The following is a 15735-nucleotide window of genomic DNA, read 5'->3' on the forward strand; positions in this document are numbered from 1 at the left end:
CAGGGCCTCTCCCAATGATCTTAACCTTTGTGGCAGTTCATAGCAGGAGATACATTTGCACAGGTAAACTGGGCCAGAACCGTTCGGGGCTTTATAGGCTAAAGCCAGCACATTGAATTGTGCTTGGTAGCAGACTGGCAGCCAGTGGAGCTGGCGTAACAGAGGGGTTGTATGCTCTCTTTGTGCCACTCCAGTGAGAAAGCTGGCTGCCACCCACTGGACTAGTTGAAGCTTCCGAACAGTCTTCAAAGGCAACCCCACATAAAGAGTGTTGCAGTAATCTATTCAGGATGTAACAAGAGCATGGACTACCGTGGCCAAGTCAAACTTCCAAGGTGCGGGCGCAATTGGCACACGTGTTTTAATTGCGCAAAAGCTCCCCTAGCCACCACCGCGACCTAGGGTTCCAGGCTCAACTATTAATTTTCCCCTCAAGCGACTTAGAATATTTCTGGGTGCTACTGAAAAAACAAAAGATGTGGGTGGCCAGAGAGAAAGGGAGTGAGGAAATAGAGGGAGCATCTACACTGTAGGATTAATGCAGTTTGAAGCCACTTTAACTACCATACCTTAATGCTATGGAATTGTGGGAGCTGTGGTTTTAGAAGGTCTTTAGCCTTCTCTGCCAAAGAGTGCTGGTTCCTCATCAAACTACAATTTCCAGGATTCTAGAGCAGACTGTGACAGTCTTCCCTTCACATTTTATATAGGTTGATTGACTGTTGGTTCTGTCATCTCCCTTATCTTTATTATCCTTATGGTCAATTGGATTTTGAGGCTCTCTCAACACCAGACCTTTTTTTAAATAAGACTAATATTGTTGTTTTTTCTAATGAGTTTAATGTTATAGCCATTATTAGGCATTTTGATCTATAAAGTTGTCATCTGAACACTCATAGGCTGATGCAAGAACTGTTAAGATGAAACAGAGCAGACATCCCATGCCAATATCACATTGCTGCCTCTTGTTTATCACTCCCACACCCTTTCATCTTTAAGGGCGATGGGTTCAGTGCTTGCTCATAGGGTGTGTTTCAGAAGTGTGTAAGAAGAGCAGTGGTATGTTAGATCCGCAGGATCAAACCCCAATAATTTTTCATTAGGATGAACTTTGGGTGCATCTGCACTGAAGGATTAATGCAGTTTGACTGTAATTTACCTGCCATGGATTCGTGCTATGGAACCCTGGGATTTGTAACCCAGAGAATGTTAGATCTTGTCAAACTACAAACTTCAATTGCATTGAGCCATGGCAGTTAAAATGGTGTCGAACCGCATTAATTTTGCAGTGTAGGTGCACCCTCTGAAATCATCTCCCATCATCCCTTGGATTCCCCTGCTTCCTTTAATCTTAGCTGCAATCCCCTGTGAGTTTAACAGGAGCAAAAACTGGATGTATCCAACGAAGTGTGTAGTTATGAGTGATTTCTGTTGTAATCTGACATACTGGGTATGGTTTTAAAATAGAATTGTTTCTTCCAGAGATGAAAACTGCTAGGAATAATTTCAGTTCAACATAGCCACTTACACTTTAATGATCTCCTTGTGGGTTTCGCTGTAGAACATCTATGGTGGACGGTGAAGCGTTAGGGAACAGGGTGAGCTCCCATTTGTCAGCTCCAGCTTCCCATGCAGTGATATGAGATAAGCCTCCCACAGGATAGTAAAACAACCAGGCATCCCTTAGGCAATGTCCTTGCAGACAGCCAATTGTCTCACACCAGAAGTGACTTGCAGTTTCTCAAGTCATTCTTGACATGAAAAAAATTGGCTATGTCTTGCCTTAAAGGCCATCCTCTTTGCTCCTTAAAAGGAAAGGGGGAAACTTTTGCTATACACCTCTACTGTTATAATCTCAGGAGAGGCGGGGGTTTTTTGTTTTTGTTTTTCGTTTTGTTTTGGTTATTTTGCATCCAGAAGTGACCAGAAAGCTGAAGGCACCTCATTCATCTCTAGGATGACATGGACTGACCTGTGGAGTACACTCACCTCTCAAAACTATTTCAGCTCAGACTAAAGAAAGGGAAAGGAAAAGGTTTTCCCCTGACATTAAGTCCAGTTGTGTCCGACTCTGGGGGTTGGTGCTCATCTCCATTTCTAAGCTGAAGAGCCGGCGTTGTCTGTAGACACCTCCAAGGTCATGTGGCCAGCATGACTGCATGGAGCAGCTAAGGAAGCAGGTCTTTAAAATTGTCCACAGATGGTGCTGCATTCTTCTTCACCAATTGTGTTGGTAATACTGACTCCTTGTCATCTGAGTGTTGAAAAGGAGCTGAGTTCCACCTACTTATAAGTCTGTATTGCCCTCCAGGAGCCAGATGTTAGCATCAGGCCTTACTGACATCACCAACCAAACTCAGAAATTGGTGCTTTTGTAGCTTCTACTAATGTTTGAAGGAGGCAATAAAAGAAAATCTAATTAGGATCTTCCTGGTAGTTACTGATATCGACACTGCCAAGGTGTGGAAAGACATAAATGGCTTGAGCATTAATTGGGAGTTGCTCTTCATTAAATATTAACACTACCAGTTGTGTTACATGTTAATTGATATCTGTTATCTACCTATTATCCATGGAAATTGCAGAATCTTTTCACCACAATCTGGCCCACATCCAGTTTTAATCAGAATGCATTCTGATGGACTATTCCTAACTTCATAGAATTGGAAGAGCCCTCGTGGGCCATCCAGTCCAACCACCTGCCAAGAAACAGGAAAATTGCATTCAAAGCACCCCCGACAGATGGCCATCCAGCCTCTGTTTAAAAGCCTCCAAAGAAGGAGCTTATGTGTATATGGCGCACTGTCTAGTCTTTTCTAGACTTTACTCTAGATTATTTGTTGTATTGGGATTTTTTTTGTGTATCTGAAACTATTTTTTTTTTTAAAAAAATTAAAACATTGCTAGGAATAATTGCTGAATAGAATGTATTTATGATTCACTATTATGGGAGGATCTTGGCTGCAAGAAATGGCATTATGGTAACTACTTGTATAGCATTTCTATTTGAACTGCTCCAACAATGGTAAAGAGTTCTGTTGTGGAGACAACCTAAAACACCATTTAACACCTTCTGGGCATGCATCTATCTTTAAATGGCAGAGCAAAGGTGAATGAGTAGAGAGACAGAGGTCTTATATACTTTCCAAGCATTTACCTCTGTAGTATTCATACTGTTTGTCCTAGGCACTAAATCCTCTCTGATGTTAGAAGCAGGGCCACCCCTGGTTAATACCTGGATTGGAGACCACCAGTAAATACCAGGTGCTTAGGCTATATTTCAGAGGAAGGAACCAGCAAACCGTTTCCTTGTCTAAGAGAACCCTGTGAAATTATTGGGATTACCAAGAATCAATAGGCAACTCAAAGTCACAAACACACACACTCAACTGGAATGCTTACAGATACGAGATGTCCTTGGAAAACCATTGGGTGACTTTGGACATGTCACCTTCTCTCAGCCTCAAAGGCGCATCCTCTATGAACAAACTTGCCAAGAAAATCCTGTGATAGGGGTGCTTTAAGTTCACTGAAAGTTGGGAATGACCTGAAAGCACACAATTACAACAAAGGGTTTTGCTGTTTTCCTGCCTCACCTTCCTTAATGAATTTCCTGAGAAAATAAATAAAATGGAAGAAATTATTGGAGGATCAGTCAAAGCAAACATGAAAGTATCTCCCCTAGCATACACACACATTATTTGATGCAGTAATGACGATGGGAAGTCATAGGGAGGAGGGAGCAAGCTTGTTTTCTGCTGCCCTGGAGACTAGGATGCAAAAGAATGGCTTCAAACTACAGGAAAGGAGATTCCACCTGCACATTAGGAAAAACTTCCTAACAGTGAGAGCTGCTCAGCAGTGGAACTCTCTACCACGGAGTATGGTGGAGGCTCCTTCTTTGGAAGCTTTTAAACAGAGGCTGGATGGCCATCTGTTGGGGGTGCTTTGAATGCGATTTTCCTGCTTCTTGGCAGGAGGGGGTTGGGCTGGCTGGCCCACGAGGTCTCTTCCAAATCTACAGGGTTAGTCAAAATGCATAGGCCAATAAGCCATTCAATTGAATGGCTTACTGGCCTATGCTGTATTATTCTATTATTTTTGCAACACAAGTCTAATCAAGAGGCACCCTGCATTTTGATTGACACTACTACTCTCCCAGTGCTACAAAGTGGGATATATGATAGCCTTCTATTTAGTCATACACTTGACAACCGCAGACTGACTGTCTTTTCTCATTATTTCCAATTAACAGAGATAGAAAAAATGGTGCATGAAAAACAACACTTTTTCTGTGCATAACAGAGGGGCATTATCAACAGCTAGTGAGCTATTAAATTGGCACGCATGGACAGGTTTGACAACTTGGTAGAGAGTTAAATAACAAAATAAGGTTACTTCTTGTTAGTGAAAGATTATGGAAGCTTTGAATTACAAAGAACTTCTTGTTGCTTAGAAGAGAGATCACAAGCCTAATTTTGTTCCAGGATCAAAGCTAAACTTTAGAATGGGTTTAATCAGCCGCACGAAATAGCAAATAGGCTTTGCCCATTATGCTAACAGTAAATTACATTTCCAAGTCTTGTTTCTTCATCTACTTTCTGTTTCTTTCCATTTAGTTAACATTCATTTCAGTGAGGTTGTGTTCATTAGCTGTTTTTATTCCGTGCTTTTCATCTGCTGCCTTCTGAGACCAGGACTGTTATTACCTCATTTACAAAATGTATTGAAGAGGGAGTGAAAGCTCTTCCTTGAAATATTCTTCATACAATACCAAAGTTGTGCAGAATATAAGAAGAAAAAGCTACCTTCTTTGCTCAGAGGATAAGACTCCCAGAAATCAGAATAGTTTGTGATGGTTTCCTGGTGAATTCTAAACTATTTGTCTTTGTGTTGGTTTTGGTATTATTATTTCCTGAAATAAGCAATACCTACTAATGCAATGAACCCCAGAAAAAATGGAAATCTCTGGAAAACTTTCTGTCAAGTGCTATTATATGATATCTAGGATTTTTCTGGACAAAGGACATCTAGTATGACTGGTCAAACATGTGTGCCTGTCTCATCTTTTTTTCCATTAAAGACAACACAGAAGGGTTAGAAGTGCAAGACAATATTATCTGAACCTCCTGTAAAATTCCATGAATCAACGATGACTATTACAGGTTTACAGATTTGTTTGGAAGCATTTCTAAAACATGCCATGCCATCAGTATTGGGATAAGGAAGTCACATTTATGTTGTCCTAAGAAGGCTGATCAAGCAGTAGGAAACTTTTAGAGTAGAGAGCAGGGTATATTCAAGTTCAAAATGACTTGTACTTTCATTATAAACTCTATGATCAGGAGACTGTCTTCAAGTTAAACAACTCACCTTTATCAAAGCTGTCATTTTGGCATGATGTATTTTCATGTGTGATGTCACCTAACTATGGTTATGAGTAAGAAAAGCCACATAAACATTTGGACTACACTAAACTGCACAATATCATCTGATATGCAGATGTAATTTCATTTACTGGACCAAATTTGGAACAAATACCCAATACGCCCAAATACTGGTAGGGTTGGGGAAATTAGGCCTTGACATTTGGGAGTTGTAGTTGCTGGAATTTATAGTTCACCTACAATCAAAGAGCATTCTGAACCCCACCAACAACAGAATTGGGTCAAACTTCCCACACAGAACCCCCTTGCCTTGAAGGGACTTGCCGGTGCAAGCCTCATTCCAGCTTCACTCCTTCAAACTGCCATGCACCGAGCATGCCTGCTCTCTCTCCCTTCCCTGCTTGGAGTCTCAGAAACAGCCCTTCCTGGCTGAGAGGCCAGTCAATCACAGCAAAGGAAGGGTTTTGTTGGGAGGATTCTGATGGTCTTTGAAGACTCCTCTGAAACTGCCTCATGACCCCCTCCCTTCCCGGGGTCCTGACCCCCAGATTGAGAAACACTGGATTAGAGGAACACATCATGTAACATGCGGGGCTTGATGAATCCAAAGCTGGAGTTAAAATTACTGGACTAAACATAAACAACCTTAGATGTGCAGATGATATAATTTTGATGGCTGAAAGCGAGGAGGGGCTGAGGAGATTTCTAATCAAAGTGAAAGAAGAAAGTGCAAAAGCTGGGTTGCAGCTAAACATCGAAAAAAACAAGATGATGGCAACTAGACTGATTGATAACTGGTAAATAGAGGGAGAAAATGTGGAGGCAGTGACAGACTTTGAGTTTCTTGGTGCAAAGATTACTGCAGAATGCAGACTGTAGCCAGGAAATCAGAAGGCGTTTACTTCTTGGGAGGAGAGCAATGACCAATCTCGATAAAATACTGAAGAGTAGAGACATCACACTGGCAACGAAGATCCGCATAGTTAAAGCAATGGTATTCCCTGTAGTAACCTATGGATGTGAGAGCTGGACCATAAGGAAGGCTTTGCGAAGGAAAATAGATGCTTTTGAACTGTGGTGCTGGAGGAAAATTCTGAGAGTGCCTTGGACCGCAAGAAGATCAAATCAGTCCATACTCCAGGGAAATAAAGCCTGACTGCAAACTGGAGGGAATGAAATTAGAAACAAAGATGAAGTACTTTGGCCACATAATGAGAAGATAGGAAAGCTTGGGAGAAGATGATGACTCTGGGGTAAATGGAAGGAAAAAGGAAGAGGGGCCAACCAAGGGCACTCCGGCAATTAAATCAGACAACCAGGCGAGTAAGACCAGCAGGATTGATGAAGTGGAATGTAAAACTAGACCTATGAGTAGCGAACGCTGACCATGTAAGAGGAGAAATTGGGTTTGTATTTGGTTTTATTGATTTTATTGATTTTATGGTTATAATGCATATTTGTTGTTAACTGTGTATTGATGTAATTTTGTGTATGATTGTTTTTATGATGCAGGCATCAAATTGTGCCTTTGCTTTTGTAAGCTGCCCTGAGTCCCCTTCGGGGTGAGAAGGACGGGGTAAAAGAACCCCAAATAAATAAATAAATAAATAAATAAATATCCTTGAAGTGACTGGTTTGACCTTCAAGGAACTGGGGATGGCCATGGCCGACAGGGAGCTCTGGCATGGGATAGTCCACGAGGTCACAAAAAGTCGGAAGCAACTGAATGAATAAACAACTAAACCTTTCAGGGTCTTGAGCATTACGTTACTAGCATACTATATAATAAAAATGGAGTCCTGTGCCTGAAGCCCCTCCCACAGCAAAGAGGTACAGTCAAGCTGGCAAACCAAAATGTGCATACAATGTAGATTAACAATGTAGATACATATTTACATACAATGTAGATACATATTTACAAACAGTTAGTGGAGGTTTGGAAAGTTGCTATTTCCAACACAGTGTAGGTAGGATAATAATAAAAAAAACTAGGACAAATAGGCTGAGAGAGAGCTTTCATCCCAGAGCTGTGACTATATTGAACTCTAATGATGAGAGCTGGACCATAAGGAAGGCTGAGCAAAGGAAAAGCGATGCTTTTGAACTGTGGTGCTGAAGGAAAATTCTGAGAGTGTCTTGGGTCGCAAGAAGATCAAAGCAGTCCATACTCCAGGAAATAAAGCTTGACAGCTCACTGGAGGAAAGCATATTAGAAGCAAAGATGAAGTACTTTGGCCACATAATGAGAAGACAGGAAAGCTTGGGAGAAGATAATGATGCTGGGGAAAATGGAAGGAAAAAGGAACAGCAATGTGATATCTTCAGGGAAGACATGATTTCCTCTTTAAAGGTATTTTTATTGCCCTGGGCTGGCCATGTGGCCTGTCTCCATTTTTCTGTGTCCTTTGTTCTCCTACAGTGAGGACGCATCTTGCCATTCTCCAGGCAAGATGTAGTGGACATGGCTGTCCCCCCGTTCCCCCCCCCCCCCACACACACACACACACTTTTTTTTCTCAGTGAAGCTAGTTAGTTCCAAGGACCTTTCCTATCCAGAATGGATTTCTTTTTACTTTAATACATTATTTTTAGGACCTATGAAGTTGTGGATCTGCAATCCTGTTCCATCCTGCTAAATGGAAACTAATCCTTGCTCTCTACACCTAAGCTTCTGCTGGTTCTAATGAACTGTGCTTCTGGCACTCTGCGGTGTTTTTTTTTTTTTTTTAATCACCCCCAAGTGAGGGTTATTTTGAACCTAACAGCTCTTGATTTCTAACATGGGCAAACTTGGGCCCTCCTGGCATTTCCTGAGGCTGTTAGGGGTGGTAGTATGATAGCTGGGTCCGAGCATTAAGCACATACCGCAACAGCGGTTGTTAATAAGAGAAGGGGAGAGCGGCACAAGGAGGGTGGGAATATACTTCGTAGTTGCATTTGGTGGAAGGTTAGAAAGGATTGGAGGGTTAGGTTAAGGTTTAGGGTTAGAGTTTGAGGTATGGTTAGGGTAAGGTTTAAGGTTAGGATTAGGGTTTGGGTTAAGGGTTAGGGTAAGGTTTAGGGTAAGAGTTAAGGGTTAGGGTAAGGGTTAAGGTTAGGGTAAGGGTTAGGGTTTGGGTTAGGATTAGGGTTAAGGGTTAGGGTTAGGGTTAGGGTTTGGGGTAGGGTTAGGATTACGGTTTGGGTTAGGGTTAAGGGTTAGGGTAAGGTTTACCGTTTGAATTAGGGTTAAGGATTAGGGTAAGGGTTAGGGTTAGGGTTAAGGTTAGGGTTAGAGTAAGGTTTAGGGTTTGGGTTAGGGTTAGGATTAGGGTTTGGGGTAGGGTTAGGATTATGGTTTGGGTTAGGGTTAAGGGTTAGGTTAGAGTAAGGTTTAGGGTTAGGGTAAAGTTTAGAGTTTGGATTAGGGTTAGGGTTTGGGGTAGGGTAAGGGTTAGGGTTAAGTTTAGGGTTGAGTAAGGTTTAGGGTTTGGTTAGGATTAGGATTAGAGTTTAGGTTAGGATTAGGGTTTGGGGTAGGGTTAGGATTAGGGTTAGGGTAAGGTTTTGCGTTAGGGTTAGGGTTATGGTTTGGGTTAGGGTTAAGGGTTAGGTTAGAGTAAGGGTTAGGGTTAGGGTAAGGTTTAGGGTTTGGGTTCGGGTAAAGGTTGGAGTTTTACCATTAAAGAACCCTTATATTCCTTCTATAATATCTGTGTTCGATTCTGCGTTGCGCAAACAGCGCTCCCAAAGGCGAAGCGGGAACAGCATAACGCGTAGACCTTCCGGACCCAGCTTTCATACTATTACCTTGTTAGGAATGGTGGGAGTTGCAGCCCAAATTTGCCCATGCCTGGAGCCTTCTCTTCTCCGTCGTCTGAGGCCAAAGTGGCCACGCCCCCGCCCCCGCCCCCTGGAAGGCTGCAGCCAAAGAGAAAGAGGAGGAGGAGGAGGAGAGGCGGTGGCGGCTGGCGGGGGGGGGGGGGGGTAGGCTCTCTCTCGCCTGGCCTCCCTTGGCGCCTCCGGGGAAGCGGCGCGTGTGCTTCGGGGCCCTGGGCTGGGTCCCCCGGTGGCGAGGATGCGGCCACGGCGCAGCCCTGTCCGCGGAAGGTACTGAGAGCCTTGCCGTCTTCTTTGCAGCCGGAGGAATACCTGGAAGGGGGAGAGGCTTCTCCGCTTTCTCTCCGGGAGAGGAAACTTCGGAGACTTCCCTCGGCCAAGCAGGTGGCTGGCGCTCCAAAGAGAAGCCTCCTTTCTCCGCCTCGGCCGCTCTGCTTCTTCTTCTTCTTCTTATCATCAGTAGCCGTCTGGACGCCTGACCTGGCTCCGCGCAGGCATCTCTCTCCAAGGTCTGGGCTCCTCGCTCGCTCGCTTGCTTGCTTTCCTCCTTCCTTCCTCCCTTGAAACCAAAGTCGTCAGGCAGCGGGAAAGTCCTCCACGAATTCCCCGAATGTCTCAACTCCCGAAGAAGAAGAGGAATGCCTCCCTCTGGAATGCGCCTGCTGTTTAGAAATAACCTTGGTGGCTCCTTTTGGTGCCAGGTTTTTCCTCCCACGCCTTTCTGACCCTTCTCTCCTTCCCTCCCTATTGTCTTCCTTCCTTCATCACACTTTAAATCCGGTTTGTGCTGCCTGCAAAACTCTGGGGTTTGTAGCTTAGTGAATAGACTACTGCAATACGCTCTACGTGGGGTTGCCTTTGAAGACTGTTCAGAAACTTCAACTAGTCCAAGGGGTAGCGACCAGGTTACTAACTGGAGTGACATACAGGGAGGACTCCACCCCCCACCCCCTATTGTGCCAGCTCCACTGGCAAGCCAGTCCACTACCAAGCACAATTCAAAGTGCTGGTCTTGGCCTATAAAGCCCTATATGGTTTCGGCCCAGCTTACCTGTCCAAAGGTATCTCCCTCTACATCCTGCCTCGAAGCTTAAGCTCATCCAGGAAGGCCCTACTCTCAGTCCCACCAGCCTCGCAAGTACGCTTGGCGGGGACAGGGCCTTCTTGGCGGTGACCTCACGCCTGTGGAACTTGCTCCCCAGCAAGATCAGGTCAGCTTCTTCCCTTCTTTCTTTTAGGAAGAAAGTTAAATAATGGCTCTGGGACCAGGCCTTTGGACAGCAAGCACGACAGCACTTTGGATGTTGAACCGGACTGAAATTGGCTATATGGTTGATTACAATGTTTTTAACTTAAATGTTTTATTTACTGTTTTAAACTGTTGCTATTTCTGTTTATATTCTATTATATTGAAGCTTCAAATTATGGCCGGTTTGTAAGCCACCCTGAGACCCCCCCCCCTTGGGGGGTTGAGAAGGGTGGGATAGAAATATATTTTATATTAAATGTAATACTACTAGTAATATTACAGTATACAGTATAATGTAATATATAATATTAATATTGTGCTATGATAATAATATAATATATTGTATTTCCTTTTTACTTGTAAGCCACTCTGAGTCCCCTTTGGGGTGAGAAGGGCAGCATATAAATGTCGTAAATAAATAAATAAATAAAATATTGGAAATAATAAATAAATAAATAAGTAAATGAACCCAGAATTCCGCAGGAAGCAGAAATCAGAGTGTAGTGGAGGCTCCTTCTTTGGAGGCTTTTAAACAGAAGCTGGATGGCCATCTGTCCGGAGTGCTTTGAATGCGATTTTCCTGCTTCTTGGCAGGGGGTTGGTCTGGATGGCCCACGAGGTCTCTTCCAACTCTATGATTCTAAACTCCATGATTCTTTATTCTCCAGTATGATGAGGCCCAGGTGTTTCTTGATGGAGAGCAGTTCTCCAGGGCTTCTACATGGCAGAGTTAACACAGTTCAGCACCACTTTAGTTGCCATGACTCAGTGCTATGGAATCCTGGGAAGTGTAGTTTGGTGACTCACCAAGACTCTTTGGCAGAGAAGGCTGGAAGCATTGTAAGACGACAACTTTGGAAATCCTTAGCGTTGAGCCATATAGTCTTGATGCTATTGTGTTGATCATGCATGGGCCAACTTGGGCCTTCCCTCCAGGTGTTTTGGACTTCAACTCCCACCCTTCCTAACAGCCTCAGGCCCCTTCCTTTTCCCCCTCAGCCATCATACCCATGCCTGATCCGGTTTGTACTTGGAAAGAAGTCCACCAATGAATACCAGGTGCTGCGGGCAATGTTTCAAACTGAGGAAGAAGCTGGCAAAAGCCACCTTAGCTAAAAAAGCTACGAAATTCATGGGGTTGGCAACTTGAAGGCACATGCACACACGCGCTGTGCTGTGAATATGAATGAATGAGTCTTATTATTACAGTCACAGACCAGGAGTTGAGTTACATTGAATTCAGTAAGAGGTAGTTTGACACAATTACTATTTCTCTCTCATTCTTTCCACTTTCAGGTAACATTAATCTTTACTGGATATTTTGAGCCACTGGAAAAGATTTTCAGGAGCAGAACTATGAAGGTAATTTGAAATGCCCATTGTTTAAGTTTAATCCGAATGCTGGTTCAGATTAAAAATATACCAATGCAATTGAACAAATGAGCCTTGTGTTGGTTTTTAGCATATACATTTCAGGAATTCAGTGGAACGTAGTTGATGGTACATGTTCATCTGCTTTTGCTATAGTTTGGATCAATTTCAAGCAGGTTGCAGGCTTGATTCTGGCACAGAAACTATCTTAGGCTCCTTCCACACAGCTGAATAAAATCCCACATTTTCTGCTTTGAACTGGAATATATGGCAGTGTGGACAGTGTGGAGCCCCCAGTGGTGCAGCAGGTTAAACCACTGAGCTGTTGAACTTGCTGACCGAAAGGTCAACGGTTTGAAATCTGGGGAGCGGGGTGAGCTCCCGCTGTCAGCCTCAACTTCTGCCAACCTAGCTGTTCAAAAACATGTAAATGTGAGTAGATCAATAGATACTGCTTCTGTGGGAAGGTAACAACACCCCATGCTGTCATGCTGGCCACATGACCTAGGCGGTGTCTATGGACAATGCTGGCTATTTAGCTTAGAAATGGAGATGGGTATCACCCCCCCCCCCCCCAGAGTCGAACATGACTAGACTTAATGTCAAGAGGAAACCTTTACCTTTACGACTGAGATAACCCAGTTCAAAGCCGATATTGTGGGATTTTCTGCCTTGATACACTGGGTTATAAGGCTGTGTGGAAGGGCCCTCAGTCACCCAATATGATAGCCTCTCTCAGATGACAGAATTGGAGTTTAAGTGCAGCTGTTAGTTCTCCTTAATATCTTTGGGGTTTCTTGAATACCATCAATCATGGAACCCATTCCAATTCCTGGCCAGATGATCTTCTCCAAAAGCTGGAGGTTGTCCAACCACATGGATTTTGGGGTTCTATAGAGACCCCCCCCCCCCCAAATGCTAAGCACATACCTACAGAGCTTAGGAATGGATTGCCATTAGTATTTTAGTGACATACAACTCTCTCTTACTGTTATCTTCATCAGGTGGGATGGTAGATTATTCTGATCAGATAAAGAGCTAGGCCAACTGAAGCTCACTCCTGTAAGGTGCTGTTAAGGGGTGTTTGTTCTGAGCAGATAAGTTGTTCTGGGTGAGGTTGCACAGAAAATAAACATTTCCAAGCTAATGCTGGGTGTGGTACTGTATCTGGGTGAATAAATGGATGGATATTGTGGGAGTTGTGCTTGTATGTGGACACATGAATAAATGGGTTTTACATGCTTTCCAGTCATCACCCCTAATTGGTTCTTCTCTCTTAATTATTGTGTGTAAACTGGATTTGTACACTGTGCTGCTTCTGTTGTTTCTGAGTAAATGTGCAGAGGGATATTTTGCAGAATGCTTTGAAGTACCAAAGAGTTCCTCTGTATGTTGTCAAAGGTTTTCATGGCCAGAATCACTGCATTGCTGTGAGTTTTCCAGGCTGTATGGCCATGTTCTAGAAGCATTCTCTCCTGACATTTCATCCAAATCTATGGCAGGCATTCTCAGAGGTTGTGAGGTCTGTTGGAAACTAGACAAGTGGGGTTTATGTACTGTGGAATGTTTTAGAGTAAAAAAAAACCCACTAAAATCAGGACAGTAAGTAAAGAGCAACACTAAAAAAACAGGAATTCCAGACAGGAAACAACCAGGGCCAACTAACACCTCCCAACAAAGGATTCCCCCAAACAGGAAGCAGACAGGCTTTGAAGCTGCCAGGCTATTCAATGCTAATCAAGCTGACCAATGGCAACATTCACACTTGCCTCCAACAGACAAGAGTTCTTTCTCCCACCCAGGACATTCCACAGATATATAAACCCCACTTGCCTAGTTTCCAACAGACCTCACAACCTCTGAGGATGCCTGCCATAGATATAAGCGAAACATCAGGAGAGAATGCTTCTGGAACAGAATGCTTCTGCTTTTAAATGTAATCCTTAGATCACTTGATTAATCCCACAATAATGTATGTTTTATGGTACATGTGGCACAGGAAAATGATCTGAGGGTGTGCACCAAACTAGGACAGCTGTTCTTGTTTTTTTATTTTTTAATGTTTGTCACAGTGATGTCACAGAAAGGCTGGAAATTGTTTGAATTTGAAGTATTAACAGACAAAATGAAATAGGTTTTCAGTGTTGAAAACCACGAGTACATTAAAAAACACAATAGTCAATAATGAGGCTTAACATCCAAGTCCAAGCCTGCCTGTTCTGTTGTTGGTTCTTGAAGCTAAATTGTGATGAAATGGGACAATCCAATTATAGGTATTTCACCTGTTACTTTAACAGAAAATCTAAGGAAAGTGGAAGATTTAACTAGTAGTTGTTCAAAGAGCAATACTTACAAGCCAATGAAATGACCACTCTTTTTATATACTGTGTCTAGGTTGGGGAATATGTTGAGGAATGTTGTAATGTTGTTTCTGTTTGATGTTTGATGTTTTGTCTTATGTCTGTTGTAACAGGCTGTGTTTTTTATTTAATTTTAGTTGTAAAGTCATAGTTTCATGTTTATATGTCAGGTTGCTTAAATTTAGTTAGTATGGATGTATTGTTATATTCAGCCATTGAATGTTTACATTTTATGTTTGCAATCTGCCCTGAGTCCCTCTGGGGAGACAGAACAGAATATAAATAAAGTATTATTATTATTATTATCATCATCATCATCATGTTCAGTGGGCTGGGGTTTAGTTTCATGATCCCATCCCCCGCCCCCAAAAAAGTTGTGAAGTAAAATGGTATCCCTGATATAAAATAGCAAAATCAGGCTTTGCACTTTTATTTAAAAATATTTTCAAGCTGTGGCTGGTTGAATCTGTGGATACAGACACCATGGATCTGGAGAGTTGTTTTTATTTAGATATTCAAACTTTACTGTCTATGTTACTTGCAATGTTATCAGTGTAGAAGCTGTTGCAGCACAAGTCCTTCTTCGGTCATGATTTAGTTAAACAGAGCCTTGGAATATGGTGTTAGCAATGCTTGCTTGTTGCTCACTTGGATTAACTGCTTTCTTGCCTAATTGCTTTTTTCCATCACATCACAGATACTGTACTAAGGAGCAGCTGCACTTAGAATAAATGCAGTTTGACACCACTTTAATTGCCATGACTCAACGCTATATGACACAACAACTCCCTTGAGTATTGGCTCTAATCCATGACCCAGATAGACTATGGCCCTGCACCTTGCTGCTGCACTTTTCAAAAGTCATAATGTCCCTGTTATAATCTGCTCTATCCTTATATTGCACTTTTCTGATTAGCCTTTTTTAACCTGATTGCACTCCAGCCCACCTCCCACAATGAGACTTGAAGTATCTCCTTGGTTGTTACTTATGATGGTTTTTTATTGTTTTATTATCGGTATAATGTTGTTTTATATTACTGTTATATTTTATATGCTATGTTTTAACTCTGTGTTACTGGGCTTGGCCCCATGTAAGCTGTTCCAAGTCTCTTCAGGGAGATGGAGGCGGGGCATAAAGATAAAGTTGTTATTATTATTATTATTATTATTATTATTATTCTACAACAGGCATAGGCAAACTTTGGCCCTCCCGGTGTTTTGGACTTCAGCTCCCAGAAATCCCAGCCAGCTTATCCTCTGTTAGGAATTGTGGGAGTTGAAGTCCAAAACACCTGGAGGGCCAAAGTTTGCCCGTGCCTGCTTTGGAATCATGGGTGTTGTAGTTTTTCAAGGTCTTTAAACTTCTCTGATAAAGAGAGCTGTTACCTCACCAAACTACAATTCCCAGGATTCCATAGTATTGAGCTAGGATAGTGGTGTAAAACTGCATTCATTCTGCAGTGTACGCGCACTCCAAGCAAGGAGGCAGAGAGTTCCACTGTCTAGGCTACATATTCTAGGAACTCTGGCATTCCTTGTCCTGCCAAGC

At 42.8% G+C, this 15735-nt stretch overlaps 1 protein-coding gene across 1 annotated transcript in view; it reads left to right on the forward strand.

The window, feature by feature from the left end:
- Positions 1-15735, forward strand: part of LOC132773294 (alpha-1,6-mannosyl-glycoprotein 4-beta-N-acetylglucosaminyltransferase-like) — a 40990-nt gene that overhangs the window by 4768 nt on the left and 20487 nt on the right. The window contains exon 2 of the mRNA XM_060772451.2: positions 11752-11817. Within this exon, the coding sequence (XP_060628434.2) occupies positions 11812-11817 (6 nt within the window). The 5' untranslated portion in view covers positions 11752-11811. The remainder of the gene's footprint in view (positions 1-11751; positions 11818-15735) is intronic.

Source organism: Anolis sagrei, chromosome 4, assembly GCF_037176765.1.
Source record: "Anolis sagrei isolate rAnoSag1 chromosome 4, rAnoSag1.mat, whole genome shotgun sequence".
Taxonomy (NCBI): domain Eukaryota; kingdom Metazoa; phylum Chordata; class Lepidosauria; order Squamata; family Dactyloidae; genus Anolis; species Anolis sagrei.